The following is a 16,244-nucleotide window of genomic DNA, read 5'->3' as shown; positions in this document are numbered from 1 at the left end:
ATTCTGATGAAGTTCACTTTTAAGACTGGCTGAGGTAGGCCAGGCACAGTGGCTCATGCCTGTAATCCCAGTACTTTGGGAAGCTGACGTGGCAGGATCACTTGAGCCCAGGAGTTCAAGACCAGCCAGGGCAATAAGTGAAACCCTGTCTCTACAAATAAATAAAAAAATTAGCTGGGCATGGTGGTACCTGACTGTAACCTGACTGTAGTCCCAGCAACTCAGGAGGCTGGGGTGGGAGGATTGCTTGAGCCCAGGAGATTGAGGCTGAAGTGAGCGGTGATCACACCACTGCACTCCAGCCTGGGAAACAGAACAAGACACACACACACACACACACACACACACACACAAAGATCGGCTAAGGACCTGTTTGATTTAGATACATAGCATGAAGTTCCCTTCGCTTTGAACATCCCCTTCTCACAAGGGCGGCCCTCTCTCCCAGACACACAACCTGAGGGCAAATGAACCTTTCCAAGCAAAGTGGCCCCATGAATGCCCCCAGACACAGAAACCCAGACTCTAAATTATCTAAAATGAGATTTATTGCATTTCATGCAGTTTGAAGTCCATGCAAAGGAGACTAGCACAGTGTTTAATGCATTTAAAAAATAAAGGAGAGGTGGGCAGCAAACGCACAAAGTCCTAGTCTCCTGGGTCCCTGGGAGAACAGAGTGTGGCAATGAACCCACCCACTCTCCATGGGGAATAAATCTCTTAAATGCAAGGAATGTTTCCATGGCCTCTGGATGCAAATACACAGAGCTCTGGGGTAAAAGCAAGGGATGGGGAGAGGACCATGAGTGAAAAAGCAGCTACACACATTCACCTAATTCCATCTGAGGGCAGAACAACGTGGCAAGTCTTGGGGGTAGCAGCTGTTCCAAGAGTCAAGAAATACCATACACCCCTGGGGAGATTTGCTCCTAAAAAGAAGTGGCAGTAACAAACAAACAAAAAAAAAAAAACCAAAGAAGTATTTCTTCAACCACACTCTTCAAGAAAATGCCATAAATATGTTATTTAATATTTTAATTTCATAGCATTGGACACACAGCTCAACATATCGAAATATTGATTCCTTGAAGAAAAAAATGGGAAAAAAAGGAAACAAAAAATATTGCATCTTTCTGCTGGAGAATCTTGGCCCCCAGGCATGGGGCGTAGTGCACCAGTGTCCTAGCCTGCAGGAGGCGCTGAGGTCGGCCGGGTCCTCTGGGGAGGAAGGCTGTGCCCATCGCCTGGGGCTGTATGGCAAAAATTGTGTTGGGTGTCCTTGGCCTTGCCAGCTCAGGCCCTCAGTCGCCGGTCACCTGGGGGGCCTGCCCGTCGGAGGGCTGGTTGGCTGACTGGATGAACATGGGCTGGGCGAGGTCCTGGCCCGCAGGCATGGTGACTTGCTGGATCTGGTAGAGCTGCTGCGAGGGGTGGAGAGGAGAGAGTGAGGTCACCCCTGGGAGAGGGGCATGCAGCTCCCTATGGGTCTCGAGCTGGTTGGGGGTCCCAGATACCTCAACCACCACCCACTGCAAGGCGTCAGAAGGAGGAGGGGAAGTGGAGCTCTGCTGGGGTTGGGAGCAGCAGACACAGGAGGCACCAGCCCGGTGTGAGGGGGGGTGTGTGGTGGGCAGGGAAGAGGTGCAGGGAGTTGAATTTCCTGTGGCTTTCACTTCTCTGGGCTCTGCCTCTCCCGTTAGCTCAGAGACTCGAGCTTGCTGCACGCTGTTCCTCTGTGGCAAACACAAGCAATTCGAACCACTGTACCAGCAGCTTGGAAGTCAGCATTTCCCCAACTCTTGGTAATCTACACTGGCAGGGGCAGTAGGATTACCCCCTCCTCTCCTCCTTTTCTCAGAGTATCTGGCTCAGGTTGAAACTAAACTGAATTTGAATTTTCTCCATGGGCCCTGCTAAGGAGGTGGCCTGGTATTAAACACTTAACTATAGCCAAGACCCTTCAGGGGTGGAGAAGATACTCACACAGCCACTTAGGAAGGTCAGGGCTAATTGACTACTTGGTTTCCCAGGCGCTCCCCAAAGAAACCAAAAGCCAAGACTTCACAGGAGCCCTGGCATGTAAGCCTAGCATGTGGTGCTGGCAGAAGCCAGAGGTGGGTCCTGATGCCAGCTCTTCTCCCTTTTGAGCAGCAGAGGGCACAAGTTTGGGCATGTCATCCTATCATGTCCTCAGTGGTCTCTGGTACTGTACTGTGAGGGGAAAGCAGAGGGAAAAGGGAAGATTCTCGCCTCGTATGGACTGAAAATTACTGAATTTCAGGCACCCAGAGAGTTCAAGAGGTCACATGTTCTCTGCATCTCAACAGTCTATGCTATTAAAAAAACATTATGGCTTAGGGGAAAAAAAAATACAGTTCTAGAGAGGGAAACAGGAAACCTGCTCTCTAGTCCTGTCTCTGCAATGAACATCTAGGGGAGCATGGACAAGGCACTTCCCATCTCCAGGGTTCAGTCTACTCATCTGTAAAATGGCAACTGGGGCTACATGTCTAAGATTATTTTTAGTTCCAACTAAGTCTATAAAACTCAAGGATAGGTGCCCTGATTTAAATACTGTACTTGTTTTAAAATTTCTGCCCAGTCCTTGCTAGGAGAGGACAGGACAGCTGCCTTAACCATCCAAACCCAGATACTACCTGCTACCCTGCCCCGCAATTCCTCACCCTCTGCCCCTGCCCAGGCTGGGTACCCTACCTGTCCATCTGTGAACTGGCTGAACTGCTGCTGTCCTTGCTGGACCTCTGTCTGGGTAATCTGTAAGAATCAAGATGGTAGAGTTGATATGTCAGCTGCAGGGTCTGATCCACCAGCCCACCACCCAGAAGAAGGTCATAAAGATCAAATGAGACAACGCATATAAAGTGCCCAGCTCAATGGGTAGTAAGAAAGCAAGGACCCCTCCTAATCTTCTAGCACTGATGGCTACCCCAAGAGTTGGCAGCACAAAGGGACATCAAGAATCCTGGAGCACATAATAGACAGTTCCCACATCCATCTCTCTAATGAATGCCTACTCCCTCAACCATCCACTCATCTCAAGGTCCTGAGGCTCAAACAGAACACATGGCTCCTAGGTCCTAGGGTTTGGGGTAGAAGTCCTAAGAGTCAGTCTTTCAGCCAGTAAAGGCAGATTGCAAAGTATTAGACAAAGTGGTGAGTGGTCTCTTTCATTCTTGGAAGGTGGGCTCCAAACCTAACCTGTATCACCCAGATCATCTGACTGGAATATGAAACACCCTGGCAAGCAAGTGGCCTTGGCCCCAGCAGTCCTCATGGCAAACCTATGAAGTACTTTTTCCGAGAGAGGCACTGTGCAGTCCTCTAGGCCAAAGGAGGGGAGGAGAAAGGGGGAGTGACGGGGAGTGGAACAAAGACAACATTTATCACAAGTACTTAAAATCTTACTTGCGGACTGTGCATGGACTTTAGATAAATTTACTGACATGTAGAACTGCATATATAATGACAACTGCTGGAAGCAGCTTGGTAAACTAGAAAGAAGACTGCGGTGTGCATGCACATGTGTTCCTACGGAACATTTGACCAGCAGTGTCCTCTGTGTACCATTTCCTGGAATCATCACAGCCAGCCTGCAAGACAAGGACTGTCCTCTCAAATGTCCTCACCACGGCCAAAAACAACCCCTGCAAGCCTACACATGAGGCTATAAGGAACAAGAAAGGGAACAGGTATAAAAGGCTTCATGACTATTTCTTACTATTGTTCCTTATTTTAGTCCTTTTCCTTCCAACAGCCTATAAGCTGCTTGAGGGCAGGAGCCCATACAAAGTAAGTATTCCAGAAATGTCTGCAGAATAAACAAGTGAGCCCGAGACAAATGGAAAATATTCCACAGATAAGAAGGTTAACTGCTCTGTGGCGAGCAGGATTGCCATTCATATTAGCTGAGGTTTCACTTACCTTTAAATTTTATTTACATATTATTCATTCAGCTTCATTCAACAAACATTTACTGAGCACCTACTAAGTACTAGGTCATCACAATTACAACCTGCTGTTATAAAGATTTTCATTGCCTTCAGCTACCGCTTTCTTGCTTCTCCCGAACCTCTCCCATTTTTTGGCTTTAATTCTGTTCCCAAAACCGAATTTTTTTTTTTTTTTTGAGACAGAGTCTCACTCCGTCACCCAGGCTGGAGTGCAGTGGCACAATCTCGGCTCACTGCAACCTCCACCTCCTGGGTTCAAGTGATTCTTGTGCCTCAGCCTCCCAAGTAGCTGGCATTACAGGCGTGTACCACCACGCCCAACTAATTTTTGTATTTTTAGTAGAAATGGTTTTGCCATGTTGGGCAGGCTGGTCTCAAACTCCTGACCTCAAGTGATCCACCTGCCTCGGCCTCCCTCCCAAAGTGCTGGGATTACAGGCGTGAGCCACCATGCCCAGCCCTAAACTGACTTCTGAGGAACCAAGAAGCTTCCTTCTCATTTCCTCCCACTCCCATGCCGTTATGTTTTTAGGATCCCAGGGAAGAATCTTACAAGGTTAAAAAAGAGGGGATGGGAGAAGGGTGTGAGTCAGTATCAGTTACAGAAGAACTGAGACCTTAGGTAAGCCAGGGAGTGGGCAAAGAAAGAGCCCTTAATGATCCCAGAGACTATATGGAACTCAGAAGCCTTGCTTTTGACTCATTCCTCATATTTTCCCAAATGAGATCTTTGGAGACCTGCTCTACAAACTCAGCTCTGTCACCACTGTCAATAGGTACATCACCAGAAATGCAACTGGGCCAGACGGGTCCAGCTCTTAAACGATTGCTGCTTTTTTTTGGGTCTGAGGCAAAAGAATCCATTAACAATGCCTCCCCTTGACCAGCACCCCCCATCTTCTACAAATGGTGCCCACATCCCTCAATACCCCCAAGTCCAGGGAGGCAGCCCCCTCACCATCTGTGACTCAGCCATCAATACTGTAGAGCATGAGAGGAGAGGGGCAATTTTTCTGGTCAGGGATGCAAGAGGAGGTGGGGGTAAAATCTAAGTAAGCTTTCCAAAGGGCACAGGAGGTGCCAGAACACAACAGCCACTTGGGTTTAAAGATGGAAACAGCCTGACGATCAGGCGATCTGTCGAACATATCCCGGGTCTGACGGGTGTGCACACCTATAAGATTTCTTTCAGGCACCTTCGGGGCTTCCCCTGACTTGCATTTCTTTGTCCCTTGAGAACAAGACGATAAGAGAAAACACTTTGAATCTAATGTTCCAATTACCACCCATGCCTCTTGGGTGCAGAAGAGATATGGAGGGTGTGGGGGTGGTGCCTCTGGCTGAAGGATGAGGAGGCAAGACAGTTGTGCGCTGAGTGCTCCTTTCCTGTCAGAAGCCACCTGCTCCTGGTCTCCAACACAAGCCCTGTGTCTCTGGGGCACATACCTGTTGAGCATTGGTGGCAAGTGTCTGGATCTGTCCCTGCACAACTTGAGTGCCTGATACAGGCTGGGCTAAGCGGATATACTGCAGCTGGCCGGCGTTAAGCTGCACCTATGGCAGGGGCAGAGACAAACAGACCATAAGACATTGAGCATAATCTCAAACAGGCAAACTTTCCATGACCAGAGATGGTGATTGCCCCCTACCCCTCAAGCCCTCCAAAGAAGCCTGCCCTGAAAAAAGTCCCTTTTAAACAGAGGTCAAAACAAGCAAAACCAGAACATCCACAAGTCACACAACACAGAAGAGAGTATGTTCCCTGAATGGACTTCAGAAAAAACTCCCAGAAGATCCTGTCACAAAGGTGAGAACAGCATGGCTGCATGCTTGTTATTTGCCGGATCTTAGCTATATGATCACGGCTTATCTTCGGAATTTATCTGACTGACATGATCAGAATGCCTGTACATTAAGTGTGGGCCTCTTTCCCTCCCATCTCCCACAATTCCCAATACTGTAAAGAGATCCAGCATCCGCCAGGAGCCCAAAGCAGACAGCCATCATTCTGCATCATAGCCCTCACACTGCCCTGTCCCGTGTTGCACATCTTGGAGGCAAAAGCTGGCCTGCTTAACCATCTCTCTCCCCAAGAGCCAGGCTGGATGGGGGTCTGTGGGGCTTTTAGGATCCTTGGTGTTCAACACTAGTTTCTGGCCAAATACCTCCCAAGGGGAAGCAGAATCAATAAACCTTTCACAGAAAACCCCATCATGGGAAACCAAAGCTACAAAAGCGCCCTTAGAGTCTCTCATGCTTACGATTAAATCTCAGATAATACAATAATACCACATGCTGCATTTAATTGTGTGCTAAAAGCCTTAACTCAGGCTCTTAATGCTCCAGTGTACCATGAAAGTATTAGTGCTTTGAGCTAGGGATGAAAAGAGGACCAAGGCAGTTACCATGTCAGAGAACTGTAGCTCAGCAAAGATGAAGGTCAGCAGAGGAGGACTGCAGACATTCACACCCTCAATTTAGAGGAAATGAAAGGGGTTCTGGGAGCATGGATAGACTAGGTCTCTATCTGGGGGCCCCAGAAACCACCTGCCCTGGCTGCCCAGTCTGCTTTGTTGCAAGGGGGAGCTTCTTGCGGCTAACAGGTAAGTGTTGCCTCTGCTCTGGAGCAAATTTCCCTCTGGTCTTCAAGGGCTGCAGGACTCTTCCATGAGGAAAATGCTAATGGGATGAAGCTGTACTCCTGCACACAATGTTCAATCAAAATGCTTTTCTGAGACTTCCAGCCTCACAGAATTTGAACTACCAAGAAAAAACGACCTCTCAAGTTCATGGTAGACCATTCCAGAATTGCCCACTTGAGGCAAGATGGAGGGACACACAATCTAAACCTATTAAAAATCTGGTTCAAAGGAGACAGGGCAAAAAGTATTATGACCTGCAGTCATTTCTTTCCTAAGAATATGCCAAGAGAAGCTGCTGGGAGGCTGTGGTGCCAAGCCTGAATTCCCCACCTAAATCCTATAATGCAGCTTCCTGGCAACAATGTTAAGTTGCTTATGGGGAGGAAGGCAGCTGTGGGGAGGTATGGGAAACCTCATCTACAGAGACTGATGGTGACTAGTCCCAGGAGTCCCCAGAACTCCAGCCAGGGATCACAAGAAGACTAAAGTCTTGTCACAGGAGTGGGAGAAGGTATAATGACAGCTACAGGGATGTAAAATTTTCTAGCTGGGAAGAGCTCTTTGCAGAAACCCAAATGTGACTGAAAAGCTGTGAGCCAAATGGTTCCAAGCAGCTCTTCAACAGAAGCAAGAGGTTTCCTTTTTGGCTTAGGTTAAGACATTTGGTGATGATCTGTCCCTCATTTCTCTACAGCAGGACAGGTCTGGGGATCCTCATAGCTTTTTTACATTAATTACGACAAAATAAGCTCTGGGTTTTTGAAAGGGAAATAACGTTTCCTTCCTGAAGCTCATCACTATTTAGGAACTTTCCAATGAGCTGCCTAAAGAGTCTGGAAATGAAGACTCCTACAGAAAGTGCCGGAGCCAGTGAAGATGAAATAGTGAATTCTGCAACAAATCTGCTAGGCTAAAGCTCTGTGTCCCAGAGGGTTAAAGTATCTGCAAGGTGGAACTCTCTCTTCTCTGGCTTAAATGAACCTGCGGCGGTGCCTTCACTTGCAAAAACGAGAACCATTCAACAGAAATCTTGGGGTTGGGGACTGAAACAATGAAGCAAAGCAGAGCTCAGTCGTGCAATCCATGGGTATTGTGAGCACACGTGAGAGGTGGAGAAAGAGACATACACACTCCGCTTTCCTAAGCTTTCTCTTGGCCTATTACTATGTTAACTTCAGATGAAGAACAATTCCTAAACTGATCTAAGGATACTTTCAGAGTTATTTTCACAGAGGAAGTGGTTAACCAAGTCTATGTAAGTTTCTAAACCTGCCTACGTTTCATTTATGACAAAAATGGCAAAGGGCAGGGAATAGAAGGACCGCTCTGTTTCACTTCTATTTGGGGGTCAAAACGACCATGTACAGACTGCAAGTGTTAAGACAAGGACACATTTTACAAAAGAAGGAGTACAATAAAAAAGCCAACAAATCTAAGAATTGAAATCCCTCAAGGCACACAGGAAGCAGCAGTCCACAGTAAAGGAATGGATAAGTTATACGAAAGCCAAAAATACACTTTGCTGCAGGCTCCACTGGGAACTGAGTCATGAATATGCAACAAGTGTATTTATGGCCTTCCCTATACACCTCCTTCTTATCCTCTGCTGATCAAATACAGGACTGCCTCACAGGGCCTTTGGGCCTTGGCATGGGTAGTGGTTACAATGATTTCCCTGCATAGGTGGAATGAGGGGAAATCGAGAGAAGATGCCCCACTGTGGGGAACCTGAACCTAGATTAAAGGAAAGCAGGGAACAAACACAGTGAAGCAAGTTGTGTTCAGGAACACTGGCACACAGGTTAAAAACAAAACACACACATACACACACACATACACATAAAAATAAGTATTGTGGGCTGGGCGTGGTGGCTCACGCCTATAATCCCAGCACTTTGGGAGGCTGAGGCGGGCGGATCACCTGAGGTTAGGAGTTAGAGACCAGCCTGGCCAACATTGTGAAACCCCGTCTCTACTAAAAATACAAAAATGAGCCGGGCGTGGTGACACGCACCTATAATCCCAGCTACTCAGGAGGCTGAGGCAGGAGAATTGCTTGAACCTGGGAGGCAGAGGCTGCAGTGAGCTGAGATCAGGCCACTGCACTTTAGCCTGGGCGACAGAGCAAGACCTATCTCAAAAAAAAAAAAAAAAAAAAAAAAGTATTGTGCATGTGTGTGATTGATATATATATATATCAAGGTATAGATATATATTTAAGTACTTCCTTCTAGAAAGCTGTAAAGACAAACCTCAGGGCAAGACTCACCGGGATCTGCTGGATCTCTCCCGTGTTAGTGATGATCTGCTGCATCACCTGCATGGTCTGTCCAGTGCTACTCTGGGCCTGCTGGGCTTGACCCTGTGGCTGGGCCTGGACAATCTGCACCTGCTGACCTTCTCCAACCTGCATTGTCACAGGCGTGGTCTAAAAGGAAGAGTTATGAGAATGCTGCATGAGTTCAGGCTTAGAGCCCACAGGATTACCAAGAGGTTAATAATGAGCAGTGTGCCGGAAGCAAACCCTCTCAATGAATGCCTAAACTCATCTCAATACTAGTAATACAGAGTCCTCTGGGTGTACAGCATTGCTAAAGCTACTCTCCAAAATGAAAGAAAAGCCAAAAATATTTTAAGGCTCACAGTACAAATATCTGCATGGGTCCCAAACATAAACCTCTGTGCCCCAAACGCTGCAACTTTTCACAGCCCCTTTAGTGATGATAAGGCACATACACTACAGAAAAAATCAAAAGCAACCATGACAGTTTACTTCAGAAATAGCCAAAGTCAAGTCTGGGGCAGATGAATTTGGAGGGTAACATTAAATGGAAAGGGTACGGATTTATTTAGTTTGGGGTCATGTGCTCTTTCTTAGGCATGTAAGACATTGAGAGAAAAATAAAGCACAGGGGTGCATCTCCGAGGCTGACCCTAGTGCACACCGGCTCTCACCCCATTGAAGCCGCAGAGCAATTTCTGCCCACACTGGCCAGATGGCTGCTCTGGACCACAGTATGGCTTCCCACAGGAGAGCAAACACTGCTAACTCACTGAGCACTGTAAAGACACAGACTCTTAACTAAGTCTACCCCTAAATAATAGAGTTTAAGAAAGCAAGAACTCGGCCGGGCGCGGTGGCTCAAGCCTGTAATCCCAGCACTTTGGGAGGCCGAGACGGGCGGATCACGAGGTCAGGAGATCGAGACCATCCTGGCTAACACGGTGAAACCCCGTCTCTACTAAAAAAAAATACAAAAAATTAGCCGGGCGTGGTGACGGGCGCCTGTAGTCCCAACAACTCGGGAGGCTGAGGCAGGACAATAGCAGGAACCCGGGAGGCGGAGCTTGCAGTGAGCTGAGATCCGGCCACTGCACTCCAGCCTGGGCGACAGAGCGAGACTCTGTCTCAAAAAAAAAAAAAAAAAAAAGAAAGCAAGAACTCTAACTTTCTAAAAATAGCAATCTTGGATTTAAGAAATTTCTGCCCAATGTGTATGACTTGGCAGATTCTGTCTCTCACACACAAATATAGTCCTATGAAATGTACTCTTCTGAGAGATGGTAAAGACACAAGCTGCCAAAAGGGTCAATTATTCTTTCAAATCTCAAAACTTTAGTACTATTTGTGACTGTCACAGGTTACCTAGAGCAGTGAGCCTATCTGGCTCATCTGGTGGTGGTAGTAATGGGGGGTGCGGCGGTGAGGGTGTGTGTGGGTGGAGCCTTTTAAACTACACCTGTATATCCAATCCCTGACTTGAATTCTGTCACTCTCTCTCCCCCACTCGGAATTAATCACCTCAATAAGAAGACTATGGAAGTCTCAATGCATCATAAACTTCAACTGATGTTGCTATTCTGATGTTCTTAATTCTGACTGCATAGATTACTGAAAATTACAACTATGCATCCAAAGTTACAAGGGAAGGGGATGTGTTCTGGGAACGACAGATGAGATTCAAGGGATTACTAAGAAGAAATTACTACAAACTGGAGGAGGGCAGGAAAGAAAGACGACAGAGTGTTCTAAAAGTACATGCAGTGGGCTAGGCTAACAGAAAACATCTCTTCCATTCTTGTACCACAATTTTCCACTCAGCCTATTCCCAACTTCCATAAGTAAGTTTCCAATTTATGACAGAAAACACAGGATTAATTTTACCAAAATATGCATTCTTTCCAACTCTGCTTTGATACATATGTATTCTGTCCCACAAAGGATATCTGCACTCAACTTGAAATAGCCATCACAACGGGTCCAGGGTGGTGTGACACAGCACAAGGCCACCCTGAAGCAGCAGGATGGTGAAAGAACAGCCAGAAAAATGCTGGGAAGAACCAACTTCACCATCCTCACAAGCCTTATCAGCTCCAAGATGAGCACGTCTGGGTTGGCAGAGAAGAGGATAGATGAAATTCTCGCTGACTAAAAAGAAATGCATGCTGCCAACTCATCACTGTACTATATCAATTTTCCCAAGAGGATTTCCAAGGTATTTCTAAATCATTTCAGGAAAATGAGGGCTTGTGTTAGCATGGCAGCTGTCAAATCATGTATGGTGTGCCCTGCTGTCAGGGCATAACAGCCATGAGCTTCTTAGGATGATTAGCCAATCAGAGTCTGCCCTTGGCAGACTCCCTCTAAGTTCACTCTGTAAAGGGATAAAGCCTTTGGCAGGTAAAGCTTGTAGAGGCACAAGCATTAGCCAAAGAAGGTCCCTTAGGCATCATGGTACAATCGAGACCTTGAGGCAGTGACTGAGCAGCCATTATCTTTGAACCCTCCTGCCTAGCACAATATGTGGCATAAAACAAGCACTCAATACATTTTTGTAATATGGGTAAGTAAATGAGCAGGGAATAAATCCTAAAATCATAATTACCTTTTTTTTTTTGAGACGGAGTCTCGCTCTGTCGCCCAGGCTGGAGTGCAGTGGCATGATCTCAGCTCACTGCAACCTCCGCCTCCCAGGTTCAAGAGATTCTCCTGCCTCAGCCTCCCGAGTAGCTGGGACTACAAGCACCCACCACCATGCCCGGCTAACTTTTGCATTTTTAGAAGAGATGGGGTTGCACCATATTGGCCAGGCTGGTCTCGAACTCCTGACCTTGTGATCTGCCTACCTTGGCCTCCCAAAGTGATGGGATTACAGGTGTGAACCACTGCACCTGGACAAATCATAATTACTTAAATCTACCTCCTAACTGGGCATGGTGGCTCATGCCTGTCATCCCACCACTGTAGAAGGCCAAGGTGAGAGGATGGCATGAAGCCAGGAGTTCGAGACCAGCCTGTGAAACATTAATGAGACCCCATCTCCACAAAAAAATTAAAAATTATCCAGGTGTGGTAGCACACGCCTGGGAGTCCCAGCTCCTCAGGAGGCTGAGGCAGAAGGATTGCTTGAGCCCAGTAGTTTGAACGTGCAGCAAGCTATGATCGTGCTACTCCAGCCGGGGTGACCAAGTGAGAACCTATCTTTAAAAAAACATCAATCCATCCATCTACCTCCACCCCATTTTTTTTTCTTCTAGGCAAACTCAGCTCCTTATTAGAATACACAAGGCTGTCCAGGATGTGTTCACTACCTATCTTTTTGAACTTGCCTAGATGGTCTCCTACGCTGACTACTTTCCCATGGCTCCCTGTACTGTTTCTCACTTCTAAGCCTTTGCCTATGCTGTGCCCTCAACTGGCAACACCACCCTTTCCCGCTTTTTTTGATTAATTTCCACTGTTCCCTAAGACTCATATTACTTCCTTCAGGAACATTATCTGACCACCTCTTTCACATCTTTCTTAACTACTCATCCTCATATATATATATATATATATATATATATATTTTTTTTTTTTTGAGACAGCATCTTGCTCTGTCACCCCAGCTGGAGTACAATGGCACAATCACAGTTCACTGAGGCCTTGACTTCCTTGGCTCAAGCGATCCGCCCAACTTAGCCTCTTAAGTAGCTGGGACACAAGTGCATGCCACCATGGCTGGCTAATGTTCTGATTTTTTGGTAGAGACAGGGTCTCACCATGTTGCCCAGGCTGGTCTTAAACACATGGGCTCATGCAATCTTCCTGCCTTGGCTACCCAAAGTGTTGGAATTACACACATGAGCCACCACATGCCCCTGCCTTTTTTTTTTAAATTAAAGAAGAGGTCTTGCTGTGCTGCCCAGGCTGAAGTGCAGTGGCATGATCCTATCTCACTGTAACCCAAACTCCTGGGTTCCTCTCACCTTGGCCTCCCAAAATGCTGGGATTACAGGCATGAGCCACTACCCTGAGCCAAGGTACTTCTTTTGATGTGTTCCTGTAACACCCTGTACACATTCTCACGTGGAGGTATAACCTTTAAGTATTTGTATCCCCAACTAAATTGTGAATTCCTTGAAAATAAGGACTGTTGTATTCATGCTTGTATCCCTAATACATAGTACAGGACTTTACCCTCAGAGGATGCTCAGTGTTTAATGAATAAACAATGATTGACAGAGAATTTGGATTCAGAGCTCACAGTACAGAGTTCTCTGCAGCCTCACATGACCCCCAACAAACATGAATGCTACTGCTCTCAACAATACTACTGGGGAGAGAAAGAGTCCTCTGATTACTATCGTAAAAAGAGAAGGTCACTTGACACAAATATGGGACACAGAAATGACGGGGAGAAGGAGTATGCAAACTGGCAATGATACCTAATCTCTCCTTTTAAGGGCACAAATTCCACTTCTGACACAGACACACAGACAGCAGGCATGGAGTTCACTTTAGTACCTCTACGGAGATCCCACTACTCTTCATAAGGCATTTCAGACATTTTTTTTTCCCTTCTAAAATTTCTGAGCTAATAGGATCCTGGAGAACTCACTGTCCACTACACTTTCTTCATTTGACCTTTGAGAAAAACAGGGTCCAGAGAGATTAGGGTGACATCTCACCCCAGTAGCTGAATCTGGGGAAAAGTTCCCGTTTCCAGACTTTAAATCCAGTGCTCTCTAATGATCTGGCTGCCTCTCTGCCCTCATCAAGCTCTGCCCATCCAAAAACCTAAGGGGCACTGTCTTGCTGGATGGGCATCCTCAGCAGCTCACAGACCTGGCCCTGCTGAGGCTGTGCGATGATGATCTGCCCAGGCTGGATGGTGGTCGTGGAGCTGGTGGTCTGCTGGCCTTGCTGCTGGCCCTGGACTTGGACAGCGGTGGGCTGCTGAGCCAGCGTGAAATAGTACTGGACTGGCTCGGCAGGAGTTACAGACTGGCGCACCTCCTCCTGTTGGGTGGAAAGAGAGACAGGTAAGAGGAAAAGAACCGACTCAGCAGCCACCACAGTGAATTTCCACTCTTCCCCCAAACAGGCTATGTGCAGTTGCCTGCTGAATGCTGAGCGCTCCACATTTGAAGCCAAAGGAAAGTGGAATTCAAAGAGACCAGTTATGCTAAATCAAACTAAAAATAACAGATCCTATAGGCTTCACAAAACATACAGCCAATTTCTGAAGTACGAAATAATCACCCATTGCATGATAAGCTGCAAACGGGCAAATAATTACCATAACTAAAAACCACGCACCAGCAGTGCCTGTCAGTAAATGCTGTCAAGGCCTGTGATCTGAGAACAGTGCTAATTGCACGTGTTGGGAAGATGCTACCCAAACATCATGCCTCTCAGGCCTGGTCCCAATCTCCCAAACAGGCAGCACTCTTCTCATTTTATCCCCACCACTTCAAGGCGGACAGAACAGGTTAATGGGAAACAGGGCTTTTCCTGAGCTGAAATTTCAGGATCGAGAGCACTGGTAGGCAAGTACCCAGCTTTTCACAGCTTGTTGAAAGCTCTGTGGTCACGAAGGGCATGTCTATCCAGTGTCACATCTGGTTCTGGTTGTACTTAGCCACAGAAGCGCAACCCAGGGGGCCTGATGGACAGCTCTCCGCTGGGGTACTGCCTTGGCTGATTAGGGAGGTCGCATTCTGTCCCATCTGCGGAGTGGAGACTGTTCCTTCTTCAGCTGATGTTTTCCATGGCAGAAGGAGTAAACAACCCTCTCCCAGCCACCTTGAGCTCACAGCTGAGAGTGTAGGATGTTTACACACACTACAGCATGGTTATAGCCCACAGGGTCCAGGGTTGGTCAGCCCCTGACCACTGACACAGAACGGCGTCTGATCCGGAGTGACCTGTGTGACACATGGTGCCCCTGCCTGGGACAACAAAAACAATAAAAACATAGAACCACTTGGGCTGGCTGAGTAAAAATATTAGCTAAATTTACTCATGTCCTTATTCAGGGCAAAGTTTGCCATGTTCCAGAAAAGAGGAAAAGACACTTCTTAGAAGTACACAAACCCTGTGGACTGCCTCAAACTCCCCAAAGTAACATTTACAAAGCTGGTATTGACCCCATTCCCAACATTATGTTAGGTGCCCTGAACTGTGCTTCCAAAGTACTGTCCTCATAGTATACACTTTGCACTTTCATGTCAAATTAACTGTCTGTTCTACTAAAATGTAAGTGCCATGAGGGCAAAGCCTAGCTCCCTCTTGTTCTCTGCTATCCCCTGCGTTCCCAGGTAGGCACTCAATAAGTGCTTGCTGAATGATGAACGGATTTATTTAGACAGGCAGACAGAGGCAGGAAAGTACTTCTCTGAATCTAAGTTGGTGGTATGACAAATTCTCTTAAACCCAACAGTTGTTACCAATAGAAAAAAGTAGTCTCTAAACTCTCTTTTGGTACCTCTGGGACTGTGGCTATAGTGTGGGGAAGCAGCTGGTGTCCCCTGTGGAACAGAGCTGAGTATCCTTTGTTTGCCTGATGACTGGGGGCCAGGACACTAAAACTAGGACTGCCAGTATCTAGCCCCTGAGAAACATGGGTCTCTGCATGACACGGTTACTTGACAGCCATCTATCCAGCTTAGGGAGATACCTGTAATATTCTGGGTTTCTAAGTTAATATATGAACTGACTTTCTAGGTTAATATATTCTGTGCTTCAGACACAAACAGTTTTAACCCTCAATATGATTATGCTGAGGCAGAAGGAAAAGGAGATTCCCTTTTATTTTCATCTAGGTCTCAATTTCCACAACAACTTAAAAATGGCAACGTCAACTCCATTTCAACCCCAACTTATCATCATTAGAAATAAATGTCAGCCTGGAAACTAGGTCTTGGCTGTGGCAAGGCTAAAATACTGATACCTTTTGCAGCCAAGAAACAGAGGCCAACTGCTCTTTGCAAAGCTGTTGAAATAGGTTCAAGGTACTTGTGTTCCACTGAGATCTCCCTTCTTATTTTACAAAAAATACAAATCACTGAAATCCAGACCTAACTTGGAAAAGCTCTCGGGTAATGAGAGGGTACACAGGACTGAAAGCCCTAGAACCATCTGTGTAGGAAGCTAGGCAGCAGGGAGACACCTGCATTTTCTAGCCCTGACCTGTGAATGTTTAGTCTCCAGTTATCCCCGACTACAGCTGATCTAGTATTGAATATGATCTTTTTGTCAGACAAAAAGCAAACCCTTTAAAAACCCCTTCCAGAACCCAAAACACCTCTTGCCAAAAACTGTGAGAGCAAGTAAAGCGCTCCTCCTATGCTGCTTACTAAATCCTCT

At 46.7% G+C, this 16,244-nt stretch overlaps 1 protein-coding gene across 5 annotated transcripts in view; it reads right to left on the bottom strand.

The window, feature by feature from the left end:
- Positions 1–530: 530 nt before the first annotated feature.
- The window catches only part of NFYC (nuclear transcription factor Y subunit gamma), an 81,310-nt gene continuing 65,596 nt past the window's right edge, over positions 531–16,244 (bottom strand). For 3 of the 5 annotated variants that reach the window (XM_030942557.1, XM_030942556.1, XM_030942558.1), the window contains exons 6-10: positions 13,722–13,895; positions 8,883–9,041; positions 5,418–5,525; positions 2,716–2,775; positions 531–1,733 (exon numbers count right to left, since the gene is read on the bottom strand). In XM_030942557.1, the coding sequence (XP_030798417.1) occupies positions 1,302–1,733; positions 2,716–2,775; positions 5,418–5,525; positions 8,883–9,041; positions 13,722–13,895 (933 nt within the window). In that variant the 3' untranslated portion in view covers positions 531–1,301. The remainder of the gene's footprint in view (positions 1,734–2,715; positions 2,776–5,417; positions 5,526–8,882; positions 9,042–13,721; positions 13,896–16,244) is intronic. The other 2 variants (XM_030942559.1, XM_030942560.1) reach the window with 2 other exon arrangements.

The sequence above is a fragment of the Rhinopithecus roxellana genome, chromosome 12 (assembly GCF_007565055.1).
Source record: "Rhinopithecus roxellana isolate Shanxi Qingling chromosome 12, ASM756505v1, whole genome shotgun sequence".
Taxonomy (NCBI): domain Eukaryota; kingdom Metazoa; phylum Chordata; class Mammalia; order Primates; family Cercopithecidae; genus Rhinopithecus; species Rhinopithecus roxellana.
The sequence above is the reverse complement of the archived record's forward strand: the minus strand, read 5'-3'. Positions and strand labels throughout refer to the sequence as shown.